Below are 23829 nucleotides of genomic sequence, written 5' to 3'. Positions count from 1 at the left end.
GAAGATATTTCAAGAATGAAGGATGCAAGAGCCTTGGAGTCTTGCGTTCAACATAGTTTTTAATGAATTTATTCTTCTGGAACTGTAGGGGAGCAGTGAAACCCCAGTTTCAAAAATCGCTTTTTCTGTTTACTAGGAAATATAAGCCTAGTATTGTAGTGATTCTAGAACCTCGGTGTAGTGGTCAAAAAGCTTCTGACATTATCCGAAAATCTGGGTTTAAGCATGCTTTTGTTCAAGAGGCAGAAGGTTACTCAGGGGGTATTTGGATCCTCTGGAATGATGAGACTGGTCTCATTGAAATTGTTAATCACACAAAACAGTTTGTTCATTTTAAAGTTCAGAATTTCCATGTTCCTTCCTTTTCTTGCACGGCAGTTTATGCGAGTCCTAGGGAAGAAAATAGAAAGGAGCTTTGGGATGATCTGCTAAACATTAGTCTCCATTGCAATGGGCCGTGGTTGGTGGCTGGGGATTTTAATTAAATAGCAAATCAGGATGAGAAGAAAGGTGGTTGTAGAGTTAACTTAAACCTGATCATAGTCCCATTTTGGTCTACTTGACTAACTTGGACACAGGTTGGAAAAATCGTCCCTTTCGCTTTGAGATTGCTTGGATGGAGCATTATAACTTTACTCAGTTTCTGGCTAGGAGCTGGAATGTTGTGAAAGACACTAGAACGAATCTGCATGATCTGACTCCAAATTTAAAAAGATGGAACAAGGTAGTCTTTGGCAACATTTTCAACAGGAAGACTAACCTATTGCATAGTATTGCAGAAATTCAGAATCATGTTGATTATCATACCAACTTATCTCTCCAATCTAGAGAAAAGGAGGTTAGGAAGGACCTTGATGCGGTTCTCATACAAGAAGAGATCTTATGGTTTCAAAAAGCCAGGGTGAAATGGATAAATGATGGGGATAGAAACACCAAATTCTATCACATTAAAACAGCTACTCGAAGAAGTTCGAATAGGATTCTTGAGTTAAAAAATTCTGATGGGATTTGGGTGAAGGAAGCTAGACAACTTCATCAATTGGTAACAGATTTCTATAGCAACTTGTTTAGTGAGGAAGTCCTTAATCGTGATTGGGTGAAAACAAAGACTACTTGGCCCCTTCTGCACGATCATCTGCTATCTAATCTGACTCGTAATCTTTCGGATGACGAAATTTCAAAAGCTGTTTTTAGTATCAACGGGTCAAAAGCTCCAGGGGAAGATGGTTTTCCAGCTGCCTTTTTTCATAAGAATTGGAGTCTTATTAAGACTAATGTTATTAAGGATGTTAACATGATGTTTCAGAATCCCAATCTGATTCACCTTGTGAACTCGACTCTTCTGGTCCTCATTCCAAAAGTAAAGAGACCTGAAAGTGCTAAGCAGCTCAGACCAATCTCTTTGTGCAATGTCATTTATAAAATCCTCAGTAAAATTCTGGTTAACAGAATGAAGCCCCTAATGGAAGAGATGGTGTCTCCCTTCCAAGCTAGTTTTGTTCCTAAACGACATATCCAGGACAACATCATCATCACCCAAGAGCTGATCCATTCAATGCGTAGAATGAGAGGAAGAAAATGTTTCATGGCAATTAAAATCGACTTGGAAAAGGCTTATGATATGTTAAATTGGGAGTTTGTTCGTAAAGTTTTCGATGAAATTCAAATCCCACACTGGTTCACAAATATTATCATGAATTGTATCAACTCTGATAAGGTCTCAGTGCTTTGGAATGGAGCCATTGCAGGTGACTTCCTTCCTGCAAGAGGAGTTCGTCAGGGTGATCCTTTATCTCCCTACATTTTTGTTCTAGCCATGGAAAAATTGTCTCATCTCATTCAAGATGCGGTTGACAATAAGAGATGGAAGCCAATCTCCGTGGGATCAAAAGGTCCTAAGATAGCCCATCTGATGTTTGCTGATGATTTGATGCTGTTTGCAGAAGCTTCTCTAGATCAAATCAAAGTTATAGTGGATTGCTTGGAGACTTTTAGTTCAATGTCTGGCCTAAAGATTAGTATTCAGAAATCTAGTATTTTTTTCTCGAAAAATACAGATGCTCACATTGCAGATGATATCACAAATGTGTGTGGCTTCAAGCAAACTCACAATATAGGGAGATATCTTGGGTCCATGATGAAACATGGTCGAGTAACCAAAGACCATTATGCTGATGTTGTTGCAAGAATTAGGCACAAGTTATTTGGTTGGAGTAACCAGGTCTTATCTTTCGCCGGTCGAATTACACTTTCCAACTCCGTTATTTCAGCAACTCCTATATTTCAAATGCAACACAGTCTGCTTCCTGTAGCCATTTGTGATGAAATAGAGAAGTTGCAGCGTGCCTTTATTTGGGGTGATAAAAATGGTCAAAGGAGATCTCATCTGGTTGCATGGGATAATATTTGCAAGCCTAAGAGCATGGGTGGATTAGGGGTGATTAACCTTCGTGTCCAAAATATGGCTTTCTTTCACAAGCTTGCATGGACGATACTTACTTCGCCCGATTCGTTGTGGGTTCGAGTTGTAACAAGTAAATATAAGAGAGGTTTGGATCTTCGGAGGGAAGTAAATCATAAAGCATATGACTCATACTTATGGAAAAATCTGTGTAGTGTTTGGCCATCTTTTCTTCAAGCAATGCAATGGGAGATTGGAGACGGTAATGATGCATTATTTTGGACAGACAATTGGTTGGGTTTAACTGAGTGTCTTGCCTCTCTGGCTACTCGTACTCCAACTGGTTTGGAGTTGAATCTCCCTGTTAGTGCCTTCGTGAACAGCAATACTGGTCAATGGAACTTTCCCTATATTCGTCAATATCTCAATGATCAAATTGTTGCAAGGATCCAAGCCGCTCTCATTCCTAGCGCATCGGATGGAAATGACCGCATTATTTGGAGAAATCAAAAGGTTGGCTGCTCTTTAGTTAAAACCGCGTATTATAACATGCTTGGTTTCCCTCTCATGCCGTTGAAAAATTCTTGGACTACCATATGGAAATGGCATGGGCCTCAACGTGTTAAATCTTGTATGTGGATCATAATGCATGGCCGCCTTCTTACTAAAGACCGCACATCTAGATGGAGTGGGGAATCTGGTCATTGTAAAATGTGTCCTGGTGAGTTGGAAACAAATCTCCATGTTCTAAGAGATTGTAAGCATGCTAGAAGTGTTTGGAATTCTATGATTTCAGCTAATCGGCAAAGCTTATTCTACAGCTTGGATCTTAGAGATTGGGTTGAAAATAATATCTCAAAAGCTTGGAATCAAAGTAGTTCAGATGATTGGCGTGATGTCTTTTTTATCTCTTGTTGGTTCATTTGGGGATGGAGGAACAAAAGTGTCCATGATACTAACTTCAAGCATCCAACCCATGGAACGCACATAATTGCTATGTATATAGAGGAAGTTCGTAACTGCATGGGTAGGAAGGCTATGGCTACTACTAGCATTCATCCAACTCGTATGAGTTTATGGAAACCTCCAAGGCTAAATTGGGTGAAGATTAATATTGATGGGGCAGTTGAAAGGAATACTGAGGTGGCTGCTTGTGGTGGGATTATCAGATCTGATGATGGCTCTTGGTTGGGAGGCTTTGAGTATCATATTGGTGCATGCACTCCTTTAATGGCAGAGCTTTGGGGAACTCTAAAAGGTCTGGAATTGGTTTGCCAACTGGGATTTAAGAAGGTGGAACTAGAAGGAGATGCTTCTGAAGTATTCTCTTTGCTTGCTGATTGCAATGCAGCTTGTCAGCCTCGTATAGTGGCTAAGATACAAGCTCTCATCGGTCAGGATTGGGAGGTAACGCTTTCTCATATTCCAAGAGAAGCTAATTCCTGTGCTGATTGGTTAGCCAAGTCTGCTCTTCACAAAGATACTGGATTCTGGAGTCATAGAGTTATGCCGTTTCACCTTGCTCAGTTATTTGATCACGATCTTCAGGGAATCTCCTCTTGTAGGGATATAGACCCTGGATAGTTATTTTTTGTTTCTAGTTGTTTGTTTGTTTTTGTTTGGGGTTTCGCCCCTTAATGTTATCAAAAAAAAAAAAAAAAAAAAAAAAAAAGGCCAATATGCAAACATCCACACAAAAAAAGAGGCCAATATACAATCAGCAAAACTGACACCCTTTCACACGCTTGACGACCCGAAGCATGTGAAACGCAAATCAATTATATACATATGTAAGTGATAACCCGAAATTATTGTCACCAATCAAATCAAGATACCAAACTTAGCCCGAAAAAATCAACACTTTGATGGAGAAAAATGATAATAAATGAAAGAAAAAGAAAGAAGAAAAAAGTTGTAAGGTCCCCAGAAGTTGCTTTGTCTGCTTTTTCTGACCTCGCTTCCAACCCATTTCAGTGTAATAATTCTGCAGCTTACTCTTCTCTGTGGCTCTGTGTCTCTCACAAATTCAAAGAAAACAAAACTTGAATACCCCTCCTTTATTTCTCACTTCCACACGCATATAAATCCATTTAAATGCTTTCGCTTCTACCTCTTTCTCTGTGTATGTAAAATCTTTGTTCCTATCAGAAGTGGTGCAGAAAATTGAGTCTCAGATCCCTATAAACACGCCGAAAACGATACATACAAGTGCCTACTCTTCAATCTCAAAAGCTATCCTCACCCTACCAAAGTCCCTTCTCAAAAGAAAAAAAGAAAAAAGAAAAAATTATAACATAGAGTGGTCCTCAACCTCAAGCTCAGCTTTTTACCTATATAACTCTGAAGTCTGAACCCGTTTTGCTTTTATATCACTTCACACCTGACAGTAAGTATTGAGTATTGATTGAAGAATTAGGAAATGCAAGAAGCAGGGTTGGGAATGATGAGTGGTGGAGAAGTGTCACCATCCGGCGACCACCACCACCACTATCACCACCGTCAAATGAAGGCCGAGATAGCCACTCATCCACTCTATGAGCAGCTTCTGGCTGCACATGTGTCCTGTCTCCGAGTGGCCACTCCGATTGATCAGTTGCCACTGATCGACGCTCAGTTATCACAGTGCCACCATCTCCTTCGCTCTTATGCCTCACAACATGTTCATTCCCTCTCACCACATCACCAACAAGACCTTGACAACTTCCTGGTACACACTTTGCTTTGCTTTCTTCACTTCCCATGTTTTATATATATATATAAAAAGGTTTGATGTTTGTTATGAGAGAAAATTATATGGATCTATTATTATTAATTTATTATTATTATTATTATTACTGCAGACACAATATTCGATAGTGTTGTGTACCTTCAAAGAACAACTTCAGCAACATGTCAGAGTCCATGCCGTGGAGGCTGTCATGGCGTGCCGTGATATTGAAAATACTTTACAAGCTCTAACAGGTACTCTCTGTCTACACCTTTCTTTGGTTCCTCTCTGTAGTGAATATTTCTGATTTTAATTTCTTCTCCAATCTTTTCATTTTCTTAACCTGATTTAATTATGTGACCAAGCGATTACTTGATCTATGATATCACTGGTATGTTAATTATAAGCAAATAATTTCATCAGGTAGAAAACTATTGCTAGCAAGCAAGAGATGCATTTTTCTTTTAGTTATTTCATTTTTTTTTTTTTTTGTCTTCAAACCGATTTTAGAAGAAAGGAAAGAAGGTGTATGATAGTATTTAGAGACTTTTTTTCTGGGGCAGTTTAGGATATTTTAAGGGGAGTGGGTGTGGAAGGGTCTACTACTAAGGTTGTGTATCTGTAGGAGTATACACAAAATGGAATATGAAGGGTTAGTTTGTTTGGTGAGGAATGATACTCTCTCCCACCATGGCAACAACCTCTAATGCCGTAATTGGTTATTTTTGTTCTAGGAATTGAACCGTCAAATTTTCCCTAAAAACCTTCATTATTGTGCCGAAAGTAGTATAATAAACTTTGCACTTTATGTGGATCCAGTTTGAACTCTTTCTTGAATGCGTATATCTTTGGGTTTACATTGAACACTAAGAACTTTTGCATACAAATAATGGTAGAAATAATCCCTAAATATTGGGGATTGGTACATTTTATTGATCAGCACAGCTCTAACCCGAAGATATTATAGAATAGTATAAAGAGTAAACACCTTTTTTGGTCCTTGACAATATCTACGAAATCCTTTTTAGTCCCTGGCAATTAAAAAGGACCAAATTGGTCCCTAAAATTATGAAAAAAGGGCCACATTAGTCCTTATGTCAACTCCTTCGTCACTAACGTGGCCCTTTTTATCTAATGTTAGGGACCAATTTGGTCCTTTTTTATTGTCAGGGACTAAAAAGAATTTCGTAAATATTGCCAGGAAACAAAAAGGATGTTTACTCTAGTATAAATCATTAAAAAGTTACTCACTCGAAACTTTGAGATGATTTTATATGGTATGAGAGCTTAGTCACCATAAAGTCACGAATTTGATCTCACTGCCCCATTTTTTAGTGAAATTAAATAAGTAAAACAAAAGAAAAAATTGTGCTTGTGCAATATTCATGCTTTAAACCCAAACGGCTCTTGTGTGAAGAATGTGTTAGAGAAGGTCTTCATCCAGAACCTTAAAGTTTTGGGTTGAAAAAGGGAGGTGGAGAAGGTCCGGAAAGACCTCACTTTGGGACATTTGGATCCCCTTGTTTACCAAGCAAGGTCGCACTGAGACTGAGAACACCAACGGAACACTCTCTTAACCCCACTGACCAGCTAGTGTGCAATGACGACCGGCCCGCAAGCTACTCGATTTTCTTTTCTTAGCTGCTCTGGATTCTATTCTAGATGCTACTTACTGAGATAGTTATTTACAAATTTCATATACGATTTTACTGCTATACTATATAAAAGTAATTTATCAATATGCTTTTTCATTGTTGCAATAAATGTTATCATGGGATTTCTAAGAAAGAAATCCCATTTTGAATTCAGAACAGATAATTGCGTGCAGAGCACAAGGGTCGCCACTCTATTTTCTGGCTAAGACTGACAGGTACAAAAATGCCGCTAAAGAACTGCATTAAAACAAAATGTTATATATAACATTCGATTATATATAAATTGTACGAAAAATGAATTGAATGTTATCCTTATAGAGCATCGAATGTTGAATGTTAGTTTTAACATTCGATGTAAATAAAAAAATGTAATGTCAATCAGAAAATAAAAAAAGATATTAAACTTTCGTTTGCTCTCTCTTTTCATTTTAACTAATATATTTTCACTAGTAATTACAAAAACGTCACGTTTTAATTTTATTTTCCATTTTTAGGAATTTGTTTGTTTTCATCATATTTTTTGCAAAATCATGAAAAAAATAAATACAATAAAAATAATATGACATTTTATGATATGTCCATGTATCTGAATTTTAGTATATAAGATTGTATCTACAACTTTTTCTTTCCAACTTCTAAAGGCATGCAACGACTGGGATCTCATGACTCTTCACAGTAATCCCTTTTTTTAACCAAGTTATAATCTTTTGTTATATTAATCTGTAGTTACATAACTTACATCAATAATTCATCCTTAATATTCAATTACCATTTAATGCTGATGATATTATATGATTATGTACTCAAATCTAGTTAATTAAGAAAAAAATGGAACACTCCTTTTTTCAAACTTTCTCAAATTCACTATCAGATTCGCTATTTATTATTCAGGAGTCAGTTTGGGAGAAGGAACAGGTGCAACAATGTCAGATGATGAAGATGATTTGCAGATGGATATGTCTTTAGATCAATACAGCGCAGACGGGCATGACATGATGGGATTTGGTCTTCCTACAGAATCTGAAAGGTCTTTGATGGAAAGAGTTCGTCAGGAACTAAAGATTGAGCTGAAACAGGTCATTTAAAGTCAATATGCTATTCGTGCAAGTGTGTCATTAACTGTTTTCGTTTTCTTTGCTTTGAATCACAAACAAGATTTAGTATCTCTACAGGGTTTTAAGTCAAGAATTGAAGATGTTAGGGAGGAAATATTACGGAAACGAAGAGCTGGGAAGTTACCAGGTGACACAACATCGGTTTTGAAAATCTGGTGGCAACAACATGCTAAGTGGCCATACCCAACTGTAAGTAAACCATCTTCTCATTGTGCAAGCCAATTAACTGATCATATCATCTGATGATATAAAACCTCTTCCTCAATAAGTTTAACGATGAATCTTTGTATTTTCAGGAAGATGACAAGGCAAAACTTGTGGAGGAGACAGGGTTGCAGCTGAAGCAAATTAATAATTGGTTCATCAATCAAAGGAAACGCAACTGGCACAGCAACTCTCAATCGGTTACCTCTCTGAAGTCCAAGCGCAAGAGGTAGAGAGATTTTGTTCCTAGCCTATATGGAACGGATAGTAACATATATGCATATGGATTTACTTTATGTTGATTGCTGACAGAGAGTATTCCCACTGAGGATTCTAGTCTGGTTCAGGAGACAGTAGTTGGTGCACTGTAACATAAGATAGCTTTAAAAAGTGCTGGTTGTAAATTCATGGATTTTAACATATTCAAACTTTTCTTCTAGCTGTGGTTGCCTCCATTACTTTCAAGTGTTTTTGTGAATTGTTTGCTATGTTTTGACTGGCTGAAGAAGAATTGATATTAAATTTAGCAGCTTAAGTTTCACCTGCATACATATCTATTATGTTTAATGTACTACTACGTAGTTTTGTTTTTAACTTGGATATTAGTTATGTTCACATGTTCCAACACATCCATCTTTTGGAGCAGAAAACTATAATTTCTGATCAGTAAGGATGCAAGCTTTTCTGAAAGCTTATGCTCTTTGAGATTTATTGTTGAAAGTGGCTATGAAACCCCAGCAATCGAACCTTTTGCAGAGCAACCAATGAATTTTAAGGACGAATCCGCTTAGGAAATAACTTTCTTTCTCCAGTCAGCAGTTACATATAAGATACTAATCAGATCTTTAAATGCCAAGACAGCCAAGGAAGCATAGAAAATCATTCATGAAGAAATACAGGGACCAGAAAGGTAAAAAAGACGTTTTGAGAATTTAAAGATGAATGATTCTGATTTTGTCGTGGACTTTTCTAAAAAGCAGGAAACTGATAGTCAAATGAGAAAGTACATTAAGGGGAGTTTGGCAGAGGAGAAATTTTTTTTATCCGAAAATCACGATTTCTAGGAATATGATGAGGAAATGAGTTTTCTGAGAATGTTACCAAAAAGTTGTTTGGTAGACTAACATATTCCCGGAAATATTGAGCTGATTTTCTTGATACTGTGTTTAATTGTATTAAATTAAATTTTTTCTTATCATAGAAATCTTAAAATACCACCTTTTGAATGGTATTCCTAATGGTTTTTTTAAAAAAATTTACACACAAAATAAAATTCCAGAAAAATTGGATTCCTGGGAAAATTTTGAAAATCTTGTACCAAACATGAATAAATAACTTTACCACTTTCAGTTTAAGGAGAATTCAAAAATAATCCTCGAAACAAACGGCCCCTAAGAAAAATGCAGATTACTTTACCAAGTAAGTTTGATCCTCTTTTTTTTTTTTGGAATAACCTCTTTTAGTTTCAATAAGCAACCTGAACTCTGAAGTTTTTGCTACAACTAGTGTGGCAAAAAGTGTTGGTTTTCTACAAGCCCATGAAGAAAACTGAACGTAGTGTAACCATCTATTTCATTCGCCGGAAAGAGAAGCGTTTCAGAGAAAGCCAAATCACAAAGTTAAAAATCCCCAAAACAATAAAAAATATGACGAGAGCTGGATATTCGTATTTCCGTCATGAGGAGTTTCTCAAAATTCAATCACCAGGAGAAAGATGGCTGTTTTATGAGAAGCTTCAGTGCAGATATGGTAATAAAAAAAAATTCACAAAAGAAAAAATTGTATATTCAAACAAGGACAGAGTGGAGCAAGGCTGGGCTTGACAGTGAACAGATAGGGTGTCGCGGACTTGGTGGGTTGGGTTGGGACTAGGGAGTGGGAGGGATGTCCTCCCTCAAAGTCAAAAACCACCACAGAGAGGCACGATGCAAGGTTAGGTATATCCTATGGTCATCCATTACGATCATACAGTTTCAGTGTCGCAATAATTATTTTATTGAATAAGAAGTGGATTAATAAAGAAAAGAGAAGAGGGAAGTCGAAGAGGTGTGTGGATTTTAACAAAGTCTCACGTTGGACAAATAGTAGGAAGTGTGAAAGTTTATAAGCTCTCATCTCACTCTCCTATATTGGCTACACATTTTGTGGAGGGGGAGGAGATAGGTGGGTTTTGGTCCACCACACGCGCGCGCACCCGCCGTCATATGTGTGTAATAAAAATAATTTATGAATAAGAAGTGGATTAATAAAGGAAAGAGAAGAGGGAAGTGAGAGAGTTTATAAGCTCCCACCTCACTCTCCTAGATTAGCCCTTTGGGTCCCTACACATTTTGTGGAGGGGGAGGAGCTAGGTGGGCTTTGGTCCACCACACGCCCGCCGTCGTATGTAATAAAAATAATTTTTTAATATTTTGTCCAAAAATGTATCCGTTGCTTCCTTCTAATTTCGAACCCAAACGTTTCTACCCGCCAGTTTTTTGAGCAATTTTGAACCGAACCGGTTCTTCCCTTTCGTGAATCGGTCACCAGTCGTGTCTGCTCGCAGAACCGGTCACCGGTTGTACCTGTTCGTCAGAACGGTCACATGTATCCGTTGCTTCCCTCCAAATTTCGAACCCAAACGTTTCTACCCGCCAGTTTTTTGAGCAATTTTGAATCGGTTCTTCCCATTCGTGAACTGGTCACCGGTCGTGTCTGCTCTCTGAACCGGTCACCGGTTGTACCTGCTCGTCAGAACGGTCACCGGTCGCACCCGTTCGTCGCCGTCAGACACGGCGATTCGCTGCCGACGACTGTTCATCATGACCGGCCAGCAGGGGTGGACCTACATGGGGGGCTAGTGGTGGCCCCCGCCCCCCTAAAAAATTATTCATTTAAAATTTTTGCATATAAAAAAACCAATTCAATGGCAGGTTGCAGCATTAGACTAGCGATGTACACATAATATATAAACAGTGCATGGTTAAGTGTATAACTTGATATAGCAAGCTTACGTTGTACAAAAGTAATAGCATTGTGAATGATTACATGATGTTGTAGTTATCAACGAATGGAGATTTTCCAATTTAAAGGAATACAAGGAGAGAAGTATTGAAGTGGAAAATGAAGCTTTTGATCGTTACATGTAGAATGTAGATTTACTAGAAGTATTTTAAATGGAAAAATGGAATTAGGTAGTATTGACTAGAAGCTTTTTACCTATTCATGACCGGTACAATTAGAACTAGGTAGTTAAAATAGAAAAATGTTTTAAAACTGAACTAGACCGGCTAGTTTTAGTGGTCGGACTTTGAATCGGTTATATTTTAGTTTGATTATTATTCAGTTTATATGAGATTTAACAAATTAAATAGCTAATTGAAATATGGTTTAATGTTGAAACATTGGCCAAAATGAATTGGAATGTCAATAGTTATTGAACATATGAGTTAATATAAATTTTTTCGCCCCCTGTAATAATAATTCATGGGTCTGCCACTGCCGGTCAGTGTCTATAAATAGACACTGACACCTTCAGAAAGTGGATCCAATTTTTCCTGCACTGAAATTCTGCCGGAATTTTTCTCCTTCCGGTTTGGCATTTTCCTTTTCATACTCCGGTGTGATTTCCTCTGGCATTCAGTTGTGTTCGTTTCGGCTGTTGACTGGTAGTGCCGCCACTCTTCAGACGAAATCTGTTCTATCCTAGGAGACAAGTGTCCATTAACCTTTGGCATCAGTGAGGGGGCAAATTGTCTTAAGGAGACACGTTCTGTGGGCTAAGATTTTATTTCTCTGATACTGCATTTTCCCATTCTTTTGATTCTGTTTGTTTCATACATATCAAGTAAGTCTGTTTTTAATTTTGATTATAATTGCACAGTGATAATTCTGATCATTTACCTCATCTGCTTTATACATGAATTTAAATATCTTAGTGATATAATACCACTCACTGTTTTCGATAACAAGGGGGAGGGATGTTTTCCCTCAAAGTCAAAAACCACCACAGAGAGGGACGATGCAAGGTTAGGTATATCCTATGGTCATCCATTACGATCATACAGTTTCAGTGTCGCAATAATTATTTTATTGAAGTTTTAAATTAGAATCTCATTCTCTATTAATCTTTGATAGTAATATATATTAAAGTTATTCCAATAAAAGTTGTCACATGCAATTTCTCCTAAATTTTCTTTTTTTTTAAAAAAAAATTTATTTTAATTAGAACTTCATTTTATTTTAATTTATTTTTTTATGACTTATATTATTTTTTTTCTCTTGTATCTTTTTGGACTTTTCATTTCTTTCAACCTTTCAAATTTTTTATTTAAAAAATATAATTTTTAAAACTAATGATCAAAATGTGTTAATTTAAATGAATTAGAATAATATTATTCATTCCATATATTAATCTTAAATAGAGAAAAATAGGATATAAATCAATAAAATATTCTCTAAATATTATTCTTTTACTTTGTGAATTCATTCTTTTAATTTTAATCTTAAAAATTTTAGTAAAAATATTTAAAAACTACTTACAATTTTATTTAATTTCTTTATATTAATATATTTTCTTTATAGATAATGTCATAGTTTGTATAAGATATAGAATAGTATAATAAATAGATATATTCCATAGTACAGGATGATTGAGGAAACAATTTGGGCGAGACAATGCTGACTGAGTTAGAACATTTTTTGGACTGGCCAGATGGTTTTACCTAGCCCGCCCAAATGACTATCCGGCAAGGTAACTCCATCTAACACGTGGAGAACATAATTTTCTTGTATACGTGTTCTCGCACACTATCATAGGGGCCACATAACTGAAAATGGTTATGGCATTATGCTTTGTGCATTTAGAGGGAATATCCTCCGCTCTAAATAAAGGGGTCTTTGTCTCTCCATCTTCTCCATTCAATTGTTATTGCTATTATTATTATTATGCTAATCGAGTCTAAAATACACATCCACTTTTGCCCTCAGCTAATCTAGAACTTGAATGGTGACTCTTCAAAGCTTTGATTCATACTACTGACTCTGTTTTCTCCATCATATTAACCGAAATTATTTCGGTGCTACCATCCCACTCTCCACTCAGTGGGACAAGCCAATCAAAATCCAACAGTGGATATGACATGTGTACGAAAGAGAGGAAAACAATTTTTAATTCAAATGTCATCAAATGAATGGAAGGCGCACATACTATCGTTGCACTGAAAGATCTATCCATATTAACATATTTCACCCTTAGAGGGTGTTTGGTACATGGATTTTTTTTGGGTTCTTGGAAAAGTGGGATGAGAAAAATTATTTTCTCACGTTTGGTAGGAGGAAAAGTAAAAAAAATCCCATGTAATTTTTTTCCCCGTGATTTTGTTTTACAATGCGGATTTCCACCGGAGAATACCATGGATGAGATGAAATTTTTTTTCCCATGGGATGGGAAACAAGTAGCTCATTTCTCAAACGAAAATACCTCCAACCACCATCGAGACCACCACGCTTCACCATAGACATCGCTGAACCACCATCTCCACAACATATCACCAGCCATAAACCCCAGCATCTCCTCTCACCCAGACTGCCGACCATGGCAACCACATCCCTCACCACCGCTAAGCTTCCACCGACAATCATGGAACCCCAGCCCACCTTCGCTCATTTCTTTTTCATTTTCATCTTCCTCTGAGTCCTCAACTAATCGACCCTTTACAGACCTCTCCTAAACCCAACCATCACTGGCCACCGCTTACCTCCACACGACTGACTATCAACCAACTCCTTCAATCGTTCATCAGATCCTCCTATTTTGCCTTTTGAATTAAAATTCCGCATACATTTATTCGCACTAGTGTTTTTTTTCTTTCTAATCGGGTTTCAAAAGTCAGATATTATAAGGTAAGTTTCATAAATTTTTCTCATATTTTCAGCAATATTTTATTATCAACCAAATATATACTCAAGAAAATTAATTAATATTCTTGGTAATATTTTGGCCTATCAAACAGCTTTTTTTCATAACATTCCCAAAAAAATTTATTTCCAATTATATTATCAATACAAAAATCATGATTATCGGATAATTTTTTTTTTTTACCGTATACCAAATGCCCATTAACAGAAACAGATGTCACTCATTTTCGGACTAGTTCAGGGAAATATTTTTTATGTTCCAAGACTACCGAATAATCTGGTGCTCCCTCTCACATCATCAATTTTTTCTTTCTCTTTTTACCCTTGTGATTTTTTTTCTTTTCCAATTTTATCCCTCCAATTACACTAAAGGACCACCAGAAAAATGGTGGTCCCGGTCGACTATAAATAATCTCCTAGTTTAGAACGGATCAAGTGTAGCTTGTGTTGGCAAATTGTTGACCTCACATAATCGTATAGAGCCTATTTCAGCTGCTTATTAACTCAAATTTTCTGTTCTTATTTATACAATTAGAATTTAAAATTATTAATTTTAAATATTTAGTTTGACTTTTTTTTTTTATCCATTGAAATAAAATATTGTTTGATTAATTTATATTAAAATGCTTAAATTAATTTTAATTCAAAGATTATTTATTACTTTAATTATATATTAACAGCATAAATAAGATGTTACTGTTACATAGCAATTTCTCCATTATTACTCAAATTTATTAAAAATAAAAAAGGGTAATTAAAAGCGGAATATTTTCTGTGCTCGTATAAGTGTGGAGCAGACAAGATTGAGAAAGAAGAGAAGAGGCAGAGATCTAGCATTTCCTTTCTCTCTTCTCTCTCTCCCTCTCTCTAGATATGGGGTTCCCAACCAACGGCGTCTCCACAGACAAGCCCCTCAAGTTCCTAATCTACGGGCGAACCGGCTGGATTGGTGGCATCGTTGGCACTCTCTGCCGAGCCCAGGGGATCGAATTCGCGTACGGGTCGGGTCGGCTGGAGAACCGGGCCTCGCTGGAAAACGACATAGCAGAGGTGAAGCCCACTCACGTGTTCAACGCCGCCGGAGTCACGGGCCGACCCAACGTGGATTGGTGCGAGTCTCACAAGGTTGAGACCATCAGAGCCAACGTGGTTGGGACCCTCACCCTCGCCGACGTGTGCCGCCAGAGTGGCCTCCTCCTCATCAACTACGCCACCGGCTGCATCTTCGAGTATGACTCCGCTCACCCACTCGGATCCGGAATCGGATTCAAAGAAGAAGACTCTCCCAATTTCACCGGTTCCTTCTACTCCAAAACCAAGGCCATGGTCTCTCTCTCTCTCTCTCTCTCTCTCTCTCTTGCTCCTTCGTTATTATAACATCCTTAATAGTCATTGATTTTGTCGGGTTTTCTTCGAATTTTTTAAGGTTGATGTTTTAGAATTTATGTTGAGAGATCTGTTGTTGTTTTACAGGTAGAAGATCTGCTGAGGAACTATGATAATGTATGTACGTTGAGAGTGAGGATGCCAATCTCATCTGATTTGTCGAACCCGCGCAATTTCATAACAAAGATCACTCGGTATGAGAAGGTTGTGGATATTCCTAATTCAATGACTATATTGGATGAACTCCTTCCCATCTCCATAGAGATGGCAAAGAGAAATCTCACTGGAATTTGGAACTTCACCAACCCTGGAGCGGTTAGCCACAATGAAATCTTACAGATGTATAGAGATTATGTTGACCCCAATTTCACTTGGAAGAACTTCACTCTTGAGGAACAGGCTAAGGTAATAGTTGCCCCCAGAAGCAACAATGAGCTTGATACAGCCAAATTGAAGAAGGAATTTCCAGAATTATTGTCTATCAAAGACTCCCTCATTCAGTATGTCTTCAAGCCAAATCAAAAGGCTGAAGCTTAAATTAATTATGAAGGTTCCCCAATTTTTAGCGTTATTATTGTCCTCATTGATTTCAGTGTGTGTAGAAGATGTCCATCTCCGTTCATATGCTTCGCTGGATGTATTCTATTTGTATTGACTCCGTGATTGAATAAATTAGTGGCTAGTTATTTATAAATTATGAAATTTTCGTATGCTGTACTTTTTTGTATGATTTTTAACTGCATTTGAGTTTGAGCCTGGAGCTCTTTCGGATTATAATGAGAGTGAACAAAATGATCCAATAGGACAAATACGAACCGTTTGGTTCATTTAAACGTAATGGATGAGTAATTAGGGATGACCGAAAGTATCACCACATTGTTTCAGCTTAATCTCTTGTAGTTCGCATCTCCTCGGATTAGTTGATTAATCAATAAACTGGAGAAATTTTAAAAAAATAAAATTGACCGAGTTAAAAGTTGAGAAGTTTATAATGGTTAGACACTGCATAGTCACCGAAGAGGGAACGTGTAAAGGAGAGATCCGTTCATATTTTATTTAATATGATATGCTCTGAATTAATGGTAATAAAGGAAGAAAAAAAAAATTACAAAATTATTGGTGTTGATTTACCTAAATATAATTGTGACATGACCAATATTATGTTAAATAAAACATGAAAGATCATATTTCCGCCAACCAATAAGCAACCCAGTAGTTAACATGAAAAGAAACCAACCCAGTAGCCAGTGGGAAGTGCCTGCACACCTTGGCTTAATGCTTATTAAGGTGAAGTCAACAATGTATTCAAACACTCGCGTGCATCCCCTCATACTCATATTTACATATTTCACCAAATTGTATTTTGCAGAGGCCATTATTCAAGTAAATAACACTGATTTATACTTGAGACTTTTTTTTTTGTCAACACTACTACGAGAGGACCCAGGTGTTCTCACGCCCCTTTTGGGTTTGGGCTAACCCTTGCTTGGACATGGGCTTGGAGCCTAGCCTAGCTACTAGGGTTTCTATTTAAGATTTGTATGACTTAAAACATTTCATCATTTCGGTGCAGAGAAGGTTGGGCTTAAGTTGTTTACAGTCTCCTAGGAATAAATGACGAGTTTAATTCCCGATGGGGCACCCGCCATATTTCCCCATACCCATCCAGTCTCTACTCACCGAAAAAAAGGACCAATTTCTCTTCCTATTGAACTCAAAATATGCCCTCTAATTTTGAAATTATGCTGGCTTTATTTTCTTTTCTTTTCACTTGCACATATTGACCGATGTATGATGTATCATGTATGTGTACGAAAAGAAATTAAAAAAAAAAAACTCTTTTTTAAAAAAATAATAATAATATAAAAACTCTTTTCTTTTCAGGAACGATATTGTAATTTACTGTTTTACTCGGATGATTCTGTGCTATCAACTATGGACGCCCTCCATCTCTGTTTCTCTTCTAAAGAAATAATTGATACGCTCCAAAACTTCCAATCTATTCTTGAGTCTTGGCAACGTAAATCCATGGCAGAAAAGTTGGGTTTATCAGAGTCCCAGAATCAGGCAATCAGCAATACTGTTTAATCCCAATTTGCCAGCTACTTATAACTTTCTTGTATGTTCATCATTCACACTAAATTATTCTTACAAAATTGTAAACAATTAATTACGAAAACTTTTTTTTTTTTTTATGAATTAAAAAACTTCTTTTTGTTTAAAAAATTCATCAATTTTGTGGTGACATCTATTTCACTTAAGTTGACATTTCAAACTTTTGTTGGTTTGTAAAAAAAAAAAATATATTTAAATAATATTATAATATTATTTAATTTATGTATATTTCATTTATGATATATTTCTATTTTATTTATACTAGCGTAAGATGTATAATTTTTTTTTTTTATAAATATAAGATAACATAGTAAATGAATTTTTGTTTAGTACATAATGTCTTTAAGGAAAATTTATCAAAATATAATTATGATGGGGTTAGAAAGTTTTTTTTAAAAAAAAAAATTAAACATTTTTTATATCTTAAAATAATTTAGTTAACATGTTAAAATAGATGTAATGTCTATTTTTATTTCTTTATGTATATAAAATTTAAAAAATATATATGTAAATATTATTACAAATAAAATAAAATCGAATAATATAAATCTTAAATCTTGATGATGAGTTTAAAACAGAGGGGGATGTAGCTACATTGGGTCTAAATGATGAGTTTGAAATATCATGAGTCTAGTGATACATAATGTAATCATAAAGGACGAAAATGAAGTTTACCCTAATTAAGTAGTAAACTTGTTTCTCTTGAGTGATTTTCATATAATTTTTTTTAAGACAATTGGTTGGAATCACTTCCTTATTAACTACTAATCATGCAGTGCTTGAGGATTAGTCTAACAATATCTGCGAGAATATCATGGGTTTCTGTGTAATTCACCTAATTCCAGCATTGCTCAAGTTAAAGAGGCCCACGAAGAGTTTCTTATATAAATATGCTTTTAAATTATTGGAATAGAGCATCACCTAAGAAGAGTCGTAGATGTTATAACTGGGCTATTGGGTAGTGAGTTTTTAGCTGGGCAAAATTTAGAGTGGAGTTTTTACTACCCAACAGATTAAAGACCAAGAATATAAGATTTGAGTAAACCAATATTGAGTTTTGTTTTGAAGTGATTTACTGATGAGAGAAGTCTCAAAAAAGGAATACAACCCAGCAATAGGACCCACTTTGATGCAGCTAAGGACCCATTAGAAACGTAGCATATCTTCCTGCCTAAATGCTCGTAAAGGAGTTGTCTGGCAATGCTCATCATATTTGTCACTTGTCATTGACTATTGTGTGTAACGAGTCATTATTTATTAACAATGCTTCCGTGCAAGACCAAAACGAGGAAAAAAAATATTGTCTGGGTGCGCTTGACTGCAGAATTTGGATATCCCTAGCATATATATTCTTTCTTTCTTTTTTTTTTTGGGAGAAATCCCTAGCATATATTCTTTATGCATAACTAAGGGTATATTGATCGATTTGTTATAAAATTTGATATTAAAGTTAGTTTATATTTAATGATAAAATTAAAATATAAAAATATACCTATTTTTATATTAAATAACAAAGGTAAAATATACATCAACTTTACATTAATATTTAAATCATAATAATAAATATACACAAAAATATAATAAAAGTTATTAAAATATAATTTAATATTTAAAAAATAAATCAATCAATGTATCTTTTATAGAGTTATTTGAGGAAGTAATTTTTAGTTCACTAAAATTTACAATTTACAATTTTACAAAATGATTCGTTCTTTCATATATTTTGGAATTAATTAGTATTTTTATGCGATATTAAAATAAACTTCCACACTTCGTATCGAACTAATTATATAATTTTAATGTTTTTATTATGAAATAAACAATAATTCTAAAAGCCATATAGTTACGTCATTATAAGTGAGAGAAATACATAAGCAATGGAGAAAATGGAGAAATTTTGAGAAAGAAAGTGAGTGATTTTTTTTAAACCTAAATTTTAAATAAAAAGTATTAAGTTGTGTCTTTCTCTCACTTAAAATGACACAATTATATGTTCTTTGAAATGACAAATATTTTCCCCAAAATAGCAATATAATAATTATAATACTTAATTATGACATTTTTAAATATGTAAATCAACTCAACCTATTGCAAACTAGCTCACGATCTAAATTAAGTCAAATTGAATAAATCAAGTTTTTTTTGGATGAGGGGGCTAAATAACCCAAACCCAAAAAAAAAGGACAACTGCATATATGGCAAAAGGCTGAATACACAAAGTTGACCTTGTTTTGCATGGACACATTCTTTGCCATCCAATCTGCATATGCATTGGACTCACGCAACGTGCGAAAGAAACGAATATCACAGTCTCTCTTGATGTGAGAAGCTGGATGATAATCATTAGTTTCGATTCCAAGTGTACATAATAACTTCACTAATCATTACATTAGTGGTGTCTCCTTCGACAATCAGTCATCGGAAACCCATCATCATCAATGGTTGGATAAAGATAAAGCTAAACTTTGATGGTTCTGTGAAGTTGTCCACCTCTCGAGTGAGCTATACGATGGTATCATGAAAAATGAAGAAGGTACCTGGATAAAAGGATTTTCTTGCGACATCGAACTTGTAACCCGCTTTAAGAAGAGCTATGAGTTGTGCTTAAAGGCGTTGAATTAGCTTTGAGTATGCGCCTGAAAACATTCAGAAATGGAAAAAAATGCTCAATAGTTCAGCACTAGAGAAAATAGTAATGTTGTATTCCAAGTTCAAACACCTCAGGCCCAAAATTCAGTAGTAGCAGCAGTAGTGACATCGAGCACAGATAATCTAAGAATAGAGAATAGGCTCGATGAGATGACCTCAACAGATAAGGCTTAATTTCCAACCTACTGCACCTCCACAGCAGCCACCAGCGCCGCAACAGCCTAGTAGTGGTCTTTCTTTGGAAGATTTGGTTAAACAACTTGCCAATAGTAATTTGCAATTCCAGCAGTGGACTAAGTCATCAATTCAGAACTTAGACTCAAAGCAATTAGCTACTTCTGTGAGTCAGACCCAACCTTATGGGCCAAGTTCTCTTCCTTCCCAGACAGTTCCAAATCTGAAGGGGAATGTCAGTGCTATATCCCTAAGGTCTGACAAGCAACTGGAAGATCCAAAGCAAGCTACAGATAAGGCTAGACCGTCATCAGATCAGTCTAAGAATAAGGAGGCTTTGAAACAAGGTGAAAATGAGTCTAAACCTGTCATTCCTCTACCTTTCCTTCAGAGAGTCGTTAAGTCCAAGAAATTGGCAGAAAAAGCACAAGAAAAGGAGATTCTTGACACATTCAGAAAAGTTGAATTGGACATTCCACTCTTGGATGCAATCCAGCAAATACCTAAGTATGCCAAGTTTCTGAAGGAGTTATGCACCAACAAGAGAGGCTAAAGGGAGACAAACAAGTGAGCGTGAGCCACAACGTCTCAGACCTCATCCAACCCATGCCTAAGAAGTGCCAAGATCTAAGGGCATTTACTATTCCTTGCATTATTGGAAATCGTAAATTTGATGATTGTATGTTAGATTTAGGTGCTGCAATTAATGTGATGCCTTAGTCTGTTTATAAATCTCTTGGTCTTGATCCCTTGCGTGCTACGGGTATTGTTGTCTAGTTAGCCAATAGGAGTAGTGTTCACCCTTCTGGGGTGATTGAAGATGTATTATTTAGGATGAATAATATGATTTTCTCTACTGATTTCTATATTTTAGGGATGGAAGGTGAGACTCATAGTAGTACAATCATACATGAGAGACCTTTCATGAAAACTGCTAGGACCAAAATATATGTGCATTCCGGCACTCTTTCCAAGGAGAATCTGATATCAATTTTGTTGATACTTTTGATTTGATTTGATTTTGGATCCTACTTTGCCTGTTGATATTTCTTCTGTTAATAATTGTGTTGTTGAGAGTTTTGTTTCAGACATAGCTAATGTGCATACTATGGAACTGGTGCAACCCACCAGACTTTTCCCATCCACCGAGCAGCCCCCTAAGCTAGAACTGAAGGTTCTACCGGATCACTTGAAGTATGCCTACATAGAGGAGAATGAGCAGCTGCTAGTCATTATAGCCAAAAACCTTCTTCTTGATAAAGAAGAGAAGCTGCTCAGCTTATTGATAGATATAAAAAGGCGATTGGTTGGACTTTAGCCGATCTTGTTGGTATTAGCCCTTCTATGTGCATGCATCGAATATCATTGGAAGAAGGCATTAAGCAAGTGCGACAACCCCAGAGGCGTCTGAACCCCCTCATTTTGGATGTGGTGAAGAAATAAATGACTAAGTTGTTACAAGCTGGCATCATTTACCCCATTTCTGATAGCCAATCTGTCAACCCAATTCAGTTAGTTCCTAAGAAGTCTGGCATAACTGTTGTAACCAACCAGAAAAATGAGTTAATCCCCTAAGAGCTCAGAATAGCTGGAGAGTTTGCATAAACTACCGGAAGCTCAACCAAGCCACCCGCAAAGATCACTACCCCTTACCATTTATTGATCAGATGTTGGAGCGGTTGGCTGGCAAGTCTTATTATTGCTTCTTGGATGGCTACTCCGGCTACTTCCAAATCCATATTGCACCTGAAGATCAAGAAAAGACCACCTTCACATGCCCCTTCGGAACATTTGCCTACAGACAGATGCCCTTCAGACTCTGTAATGTGCTGGGTACTTTTCAGCGGTGTAGGGTATGCATCTTTTTTGAATTTTTAGAGGATTGCATGGAAGTGTTTATGGATGATTTTACTGTTTATGGATCTTATTTTGATGCATGCTTGGATAGTATAGCCAGGATTTTGAGTAGATGCATTAAGACAAATCTTGTTTTAATTTTTGAAAAGTGTCATTTTATGGTTGAATCAGGTATAGTTTTGGGACACATAGTGTCTAGAAAGGGTATAGTGGTAGATCCTGCTAAGATGGATGTTATTACTGCTTTACCTTACCCTATATCTGTGCGGGAAGTTCATTCTTTTCTTAGTCATGCAGGATTCTATCGACTTTCATTCAGAGTTTCAACAAGATTGCCCTTCCCCTATCTAACCTTCTGTAGAAAGACACAAATTTTGAGTTTGGTGATAAGTGCAAGTCGGCTTTTGATCAATTGAAGCGGTGCCTGACCATTACTCCAGCGATCTATCCGCCATATTGGTCTCTTCCTTTCGAGCTGATGTGTGATGCCTCCAACTTTGTTGTTGGTGTTGCTCTTGTTCAACGGATTGATAAAGCCCCGCATGTTATTGCCTATGAGTCAAAAACCTTGGATTCTGCCCAGTCTAATTACACCGCCACTGAAAAAGAACTTCTGGCTATCTTTTTTGCACTTGATAAGTTTAGATCATATTTTCTTGATACTACAGTATTGTTTTTCCTAACCATGCATCCTTGAAGTTTCTTTTGAAGAAGGCAGATGCTAAGCTCAGGCTCAGTCGGTGGATGTTGTTGCTCCAAGAATTTGACATTGAGATTAAAGATAGGAGTGGACCAGAGAACTTAGTAGCTGATCACTTGAGCCGCGTCACTCACCTTATGGTTCCATTTCATGTTTCTTATGGTTTTACTTATATCTTGCTAGCTGTTGATTATTTATCTATATGGGTTGAGGCGAAAGCTTCTAGGACTAATGACTCTGCTGTAGTTGTAGATTTTGACAAATCTAACATTTTCTGCAGGTTTGGCATCCATAGAGCTATCATCAGTGACCAGGGCTCTCACTTTTGTAACCGAAGTATGAATGCTTTGCTACGAAAGTACATAGTGATTCACAAGGTTGCCACTAATTACCACCCTCAGACTAATGGTCAAGCTGAAGTCTCCAATAAAGAGATCAAGCAAATCCTCCAGAAGACTGTTAATTATAACTAGAAGAATTTGAGCAAGAGATTAGATGATACTTTATGGGCGTATCAGACTGCTTATAAGACTCCGATTGGAAGGTCTCCTTATCGGCTTGTCTTTGGTAAAGCATGTCACTTGTCAATTGAGTTGGAGCATCAGGCTTATTGGGCTATTAAGCAGTGCAACATGGATTCGATTCATTTAGGGGTAGAGCGGAAGCTACAACTACAAGAGTTAGAGGAGCTTTGACTGGATGCCTATGAGAGTTCGCGCTTATATAAGGAGAAAACAAAATTCCCGTCTAAAATTTATGCCTGGTAAACTTAGATCTAGATGGGATGGTCCTTTTGAGATTACTAATATTTTTCCTTATGGTGTAGTTGAGCTATGTGACAAACAAACTATGAAGACCTTCACTGTGAGTGGACACCGCCTCAAGCTTTTTCATGAGGGACCCCAGCAGCAGCCTGTGGAGGCAGTGCTCAGACTCACTAACGCCACTTCTCCTCCCTAAGGAGGACA

The 23829-nt window shown here is 36.5% G+C and overlaps 3 protein-coding genes across 3 annotated transcripts; all 3 read left to right on the top strand.

Annotated features, from left to right (window-relative positions):
• Positions 1 to 4312: 4312 nt before the first annotated feature.
• LOC133307660 (homeobox protein HD1-like) lies at positions 4313 to 8629 on the top strand. The gene is made up of 5 exons (XM_061508210.1): positions 4313 to 5108; positions 5242 to 5362; positions 7655 to 7839; positions 7936 to 8067; positions 8175 to 8629. Exons 1-5 carry the CDS (start codon positions 4821 to 4823, stop codon positions 8313 to 8315), a joined length of 867 nt encoding a protein of 288 aa, XP_061364194.1. The 5' UTR covers positions 4313 to 4820; the 3' UTR covers positions 8316 to 8629.
• Positions 8630 to 14779: 6150 nt separating this feature from the next.
• On the top strand, positions 14780 to 16060 carry LOC133307675 (bifunctional dTDP-4-dehydrorhamnose 3,5-epimerase/dTDP-4-dehydrorhamnose reductase-like). Its single transcript, XM_061508229.1, has 2 exons — positions 14780 to 15306; positions 15454 to 16060. The coding sequence occupies exons 1-2, from the start codon at positions 14854 to 14856 to the stop codon at positions 15901 to 15903; spliced, it is 903 nt and encodes a 300-aa protein (XP_061364213.1). The 5' UTR covers positions 14780 to 14853; the 3' UTR covers positions 15904 to 16060.
• Positions 16061 to 21971: 5911 nt separating this feature from the next.
• On the top strand, positions 21972 to 23556 carry LOC133307668 (uncharacterized). The gene is made up of 5 exons (XM_061508219.1): positions 21972 to 22137; positions 22333 to 22433; positions 22523 to 22743; positions 22830 to 23319; positions 23380 to 23556. Exons 1-5 carry the CDS (start codon positions 21972 to 21974, stop codon positions 23554 to 23556), a joined length of 1155 nt encoding a protein of 384 aa, XP_061364203.1.
• The last annotated feature ends 273 nt before the right edge of the window (positions 23557 to 23829 follow it).

This window comes from Gastrolobium bilobum, unplaced genomic scaffold, assembly GCF_033153095.1.
Source record: "Gastrolobium bilobum isolate Gb01-03AN ecotype WA unplaced genomic scaffold, APGP_CSIRO_Gbil_v1 utg3850, whole genome shotgun sequence".
NCBI classification, from domain to species: domain Eukaryota; kingdom Viridiplantae; phylum Streptophyta; class Magnoliopsida; order Fabales; family Fabaceae; genus Gastrolobium; species Gastrolobium bilobum.
Note: the sequence above shows the minus strand (reverse complement) of the source record. Positions and strands in the feature narration are given on the sequence as shown.